Source organism: Lactuca serriola, chromosome 8 (assembly GCF_051521515.1).
Source record: "Lactuca serriola cultivar US96UC23 chromosome 8, Lser_US96UC23_V15, whole genome shotgun sequence".
Lineage (NCBI taxonomy): Eukaryota > Viridiplantae > Streptophyta > Magnoliopsida > Asterales > Asteraceae > Lactuca > Lactuca serriola.
Genome location: NC_136415.1, coordinates 38190095 through 38195513, shown reverse-complemented (window position 1 = coordinate 38195513; position 5419 = coordinate 38190095). Strand labels below are relative to the sequence as shown.

Genomic DNA, 5419 nt, shown 5'->3' with positions numbered 1-5419 from the left:
GTGAGTATGATTTAATTTTTTTCTTACATGTTGATTATGTGGTAAGTTTTTATTTGTATAAGATGACTAAAAAGATTTTATTTCTGAGTTGATATTGCTTACTTTATGTTTTGTTTGTGAATGATTTACTGTGTGGTAGGAATGACGTTTTTTTTTTTAACGATATTACTTTCTTTTGGAATATTTAATAATACTTTTATACAAAAGGTTCATTACTTTGTGGAGTATGTGTTTACAATCCATAGTGCAAAATGACGGTTACATGTTTGTAATCCTGATAGAGTACAGTTGTTAGAGGGGTAAGTGGTTTACATATAACCTACTGCCTTTTATATCGGATGGTACATAAGCAGAAATTTGGGATGACAACATAAGGTGAGGTTGGTGTTTACTCTGCTCAACGTCCTCGCTTCGGTTGTTTCTTCAGTACAGATTCAGCTGTATGGTAATAAAAACTGAGTTATAAATTGACATTTTTTATCCAAGTAAAGTGGATATGTAAGTACCAGCGGTGTCGTATGTCAATGTTCTTGTTGTGTGTGATGTTTGTGATGTTGTAGATGCCATTCCAAGTATAGGATTGATTTCAACATTTGCGGAACCTTGAAGGTCTGCTGGAGTGATTGGTGTTGCTGTCGTTGTAGTTGTTGAAACTTGTGTTGGTGTGACCGGTGCAACTGACTGATTAACCATGGTTACTTCATGTATGTCAACAATTATGAAACGAATGTTTTCAGTTGTAGAGCCTTTTAGCATTTGGATTGACATAGTCTTTGATGTGCCCTCGTGATCATTGATAAGTGTTGGTGGGAGCTTTTTATTGCTTTCATGATCATCAGTCATTAGTTTTTCTGGTGTAGCACCAATTAGTTTTTGAGCCGCGCCATCGGTCATGATTGTAGTTAGAGAACCCGTTGGGTCCGTCAGAGTTGTAATTAGTTTATACCTGTATGGGGTTATTATGTGTTAATAAAACTTAGCATAAATAACTTTTGCTGGTATTACATTTCTGGGACATAGTGATATTTACAAGAATATGGGTGAGGGTGTTTTTCCGTGAGCACTGCAACTCCAGTAATTGCTTTTCCTGAAAATCGGATCTTTGCAAGTTGTGCATAGTACTTAGAACCAGCAGTCTTTGAATGTGATTGTTGTCAGTGTAGCTTTTACATTGAATGTTTTATCCTGTATTTATAGATTCTTATATCATTGTAGTTTTGGTAATAGTATGTCAGAAGGTTGTTATAGAGGTAGATAACATACCACCAGTTCACTATGAATCTTGATGTCACATGATTTTTTTTCAGCCAAATTGATTGGAATGTTAAACCGTGAGTGAGCAGTTCTTCCAGAAGGCAAAAGTAGAGATGCAATTCCCGAAGCAACCACTGCAAGAACGATTTTCCCAATAGACCTGAAGTATGCAAGTAATGTAGTCCATAAAAATGTCTTTCCAGTCCCGCCATGTCCGTACACAAAAAGCAACACCTGTTTTTTGTTTTCTTCGGATATGACAACGGTCTTATAAATACGCATCTGATCTTCATTTAATTGTAGAAACATTTGTGAGTGTTGGTGTTGCAAGGACTCCTTATCATAACTTGACTCTTCTAGCAAGAGACGATTTTGCAGGACTACAATAGTATCCGGATTTGGCACGGGTAAATGGAAGTCAGCTAACGATCTAGAAGGTGTAGAAGATCGGAGTGCATTTTCTAGTTCAAAAAGCAGTTGTTGCTGCACTATATCATCATTCATATGAAATCGTTTATCTGGGAACTCGGTTTTTAGTTTAAGCAAGTAATCATCTATCATCTTCCGCCATGCAACATCCCAAAGTGATTGTGGATTACTTACATCACAAAAAAGCAATAGATGACAGAAGAGGGAACGTAACTGTGAAGAAGTAGCCCATGATGAAGCTTCAATGAAGGCCGTCAGCCATTCCATGTCCTCACCTATTAACCCTAGTGCGTTACATGCACTTCGAAAAGTTGGATGAAGATGACCATGCACCGTACGAACATCTTCATAAGATGTGCATCCTTTTTGATGACAGAGTAACATCCGAAGATAGAATAACTCTCCCGAAGATGGATGGACAAACACAAGCCTACCTATACTTTTTGAAGATTCTAAAACTCTTTGTCCCCATTCCTTTGATCTAGCATCCCACACGTATCTATTTGGGTAGTCTATATACGTAAGATCTCGACCTTGTGGATCTCTTGCATTGCTGTCAAACCATCCAAGTAGTAGTGTTCTTGCAAAACCAGGATTGCGAAGGACATCTTCTATTCTACCAGCCTCTTTGAACATAACATGTTGCATATTTAGTAAGTGGACAGGTAATATCATGACAGGGGGATTCCGTCGATGGATGTCGAAATTAAAAATTCTCCATGCGGCCTCATGAGGACATATATAACGTGCATCTAGAAAGTTTTGGACTTCGTTCAAAACTCGAACCTGTGAATTTGGATCACCAGAGTCGGCCGCCTCACTCTTTTGAACAACAAATCTAACACGTTCAACCCCTTTTGAAATATATTTGAATAGATATTTGACCATCATATTCCAGCCACAATATTCGACGTTTATATGCGCATCGAACCGACTACACAACCGCTTGTTATATGGGACAACATATCCGTTATCGATAACAATACCATTTTGCATTGTATGACGTCTCACTGCATCCCTTTTGTAGTGTGCGTAACCTTCGTCATCAAAAGTTGTAGCGTCACGAAACGGTTTCGGAAAACGCTTGCTACATTTCCCATCCTTCATACAAGGAGCTTTATTATTTAACGGACCACACGGACCATGGATCATACACGTTGTCACTGTCCGATGCAACAATGCTTCTGAAACAGGATCTGGAAGTTCAGCACTTATAAAGCTGTCAATATCAGCAGGTTCTTGGATAGAATCTGATTTCGACACCCACAGAAGTGTGTGACAATGCGGTAATCCTCGCTTTTGGAACTCAATAGTGTACAAATCTGGAGAATAGAAAGATGAGAGAAAACTTTAGAAACCGTAAACAGAAGATATAAGTAGTAGGAAACAAAAACTAACGATACTTACGTGCTTGAACTTCGCCAAAAGTTTTATCTTCTTTTAGAAAGTTAATAAAGGCAGCCACTTTCATCTCGAAAACCCTAGTTATGATGTCAGGTCTATTGTGAGCATCACGCTGGCCATAACTTTCCATGTGTCGTCTTATCTCTGGCCACTTGACATTGCATGTAAATGTAATAAAGTATTGTGGATTCCCATACACTCTACAAATCGATAAGGCATCTTGATAATGACTGTACATATATCGGGGACCACCAACAAATGATGCAGGTAAGAAAACACGTTTACCCACGAAACGGTTCTCTCTATCCCCTTTAGAGAGGGCATCATAAAGACCGGACAAAAATTCGGATCGTAAATGGTCCTGATTGTTTAAAACATAATCTAACCGACCAGCTTCAATACAAGTATAAGCGTCGACAAGGTACTGTTGGAAAAGCCGACCGGAATTGAGTATAAGAGAATACATACCTCGACGTGCATGGATTTGATAACTATAATACATGTTTACCGTGAGGTTCCTAACACTGTTCCCCGTCTCATTACGTAATTTCAAACGTGGAGACCAACCCTCCTCACCAAATGGGAAAAGCAAAGGATATTGTAGTGGCATATAACTTGGGTGAAGTTTACTTACTCGTTGAGGAATACCAGATTTCGAGTGAACAATGATGTCATACTTGCTACAATTACTGTCATCGCCAGTAACAATACAACCTAAACTACCAGCAGCTGGGCAACCATACCTACGATCAGGGACGTCACTGAACAAACGAACTGCATAGGAATCTAATTTCATAGCTTCAGCCATTTCTTTAGCTGTTTTGAATGTCCTAACATATTCATTATGAACTGAAAGGGATTCCATTAGAATTTTTACAACAGCACCATCTAAACCTTTTTTAGTAGAGGTGTGAAAGGCTTTCAACCGATTAGAAACCTCATTAGCAGTATCGACAACATACAACTGCAAGAACCTTGGACCTTTAGACTCATCAGGACACAAAGACCCTATCCAATGACAAACCTGACCAGAAACCTTAAAAACATATGGACCATGACCGTTGTTAATATCCTCGTCAACAATAGACCCAAAAGACGTCATGGAAAACATACTATTATAACCTCTAATGTCATTCAAAAAATTAGCATCTGTATAAAGGTTATAAAGTTCAGGAGGAGGCATTCGCGGAAGAGGTAACACAACAGAAGCTCCTTTACAACAGTGATTATACTTAGGACGATTAGTTTGACGACGATTTCCAAGCCTTTCAATATACCAAAACAAAGCTCCACAAAATTCACAAACACATATACAATCCCCACAGTCATAATACGTAGGAAGCGCAACAGAAGTAAAAAATCGAGATCGTCGACTCCTGCGCAAAAGAGGAGCAACAGAAGCAAAAGAGGGAGACCCACAGTGACTAAGCTTACGTTTTCGACAGTTATTCATAATCAGAAATCAAGGAAATTAAAAGCTGAAAAAATTTACCATAAGCAAGAAGAAAACAAAAATTAAAGACGCAGTCACAAAAGCCCTAATCGACAGATGATGAAGAAGCGGCAGAAGAAAAATACCTAGAGCAGATAGATAACTGGAGAACAAAGAAAGCGGAGGCAAGAAAACCAAGGAGCATCCGGTAGACGACACGAAAAAACCACGTAGGCAAGAAAATTAAATCAAATCCACAAAGTAATAACACGTGCGACGGAATTATATATTATATAGATATATATAAAAGGATATGGAGATAATTGTGAAGGTCATGTGGTAGAATTCAGAAAAACAAAAATTGTGGGAGGAAACATAGAGAAAAGGCAGCGATCGTGTGGCCAAAATCGGAAAAGCAAAAAGTCACTGTACATAAGCGTCCGCTCAATTTATTATATATATAATTTCCACTTCCATGTCCAGTAGGAACAAAAATAATTAACGCATAACTCAGTATAATATTACTCCAAACGCCAATAATCATCCATGCACTAGGCACACGTGACACGTGTCTCACTACCAGACATTTGTTTTTATTTCTTCCCCAAATTTTATTTTATCACTATTTTTTTTATTAAAAAGAAAAAACTAAAAACACGAACGTTCTTATTTTTTTTTCTCTACAAAAACGAGTTCAAATTTGAAAACATTAAAAAAAAAGTCGAATTTTGGATCATGACCGATTATAAAGACAAAACTGCAAAACATATGATGCGATACAAAATATGTTATATAAAAGTATGTTATAAAATAAAATTTTGTTTATGAACCATAACTTATATATGAAAAACTTAATTTGATTGAAAATAATATAAACCAACATATATAAAAAACTAAGTT

At 37.4% G+C, this 5419-nt stretch overlaps 1 protein-coding gene and 1 long non-coding RNA gene across 2 annotated transcripts; both read right to left on the bottom strand.

Annotated features, from left to right (window-relative positions):
* Nucleotides 1-208: 208 nt before the first annotated feature.
* On the bottom strand, nt 209-1176 carry LOC145070794 (uncharacterized). The gene is made up of 3 exons (XR_013690076.1): nt 1031-1176; nt 507-946; nt 209-438 (listed from the first exon to the last, which is right to left on the bottom strand). It is a non-coding gene; the product is annotated as an uncharacterized LOC145070794 (long non-coding RNA).
* A 66-nt stretch (nt 1177-1242) lies between these two features.
* Nucleotides 1243-4540, bottom strand: LOC145066815 (uncharacterized). Its single transcript, XM_079014080.1, has 2 exons — nt 3091-4540; nt 1243-3005 (listed from the first exon to the last, which is right to left on the bottom strand). The coding sequence occupies exons 1-2, from the start codon at nt 4538-4540 to the stop codon at nt 1243-1245; spliced, it is 3213 nt and encodes a 1070-aa protein (XP_078870206.1).
* Nucleotides 4541-5419: the final 879 nt, after the last annotated feature.

Coding starts and splice junctions, on each gene's coding strand:
- LOC145066815 (XM_079014080.1), bottom strand. CDS start 4,540: ATGAATAACTGTCGAAAACGTAAGCTTAGTCACTGTGGGTCTCCCTCT. Junction 3,006..3,090: donor TTTTGGCGAAGTTCAAGCAC/GTAAGTATCGTT, acceptor TCTATTCTCCAG/ATTTGTACACTATTGAGTTC.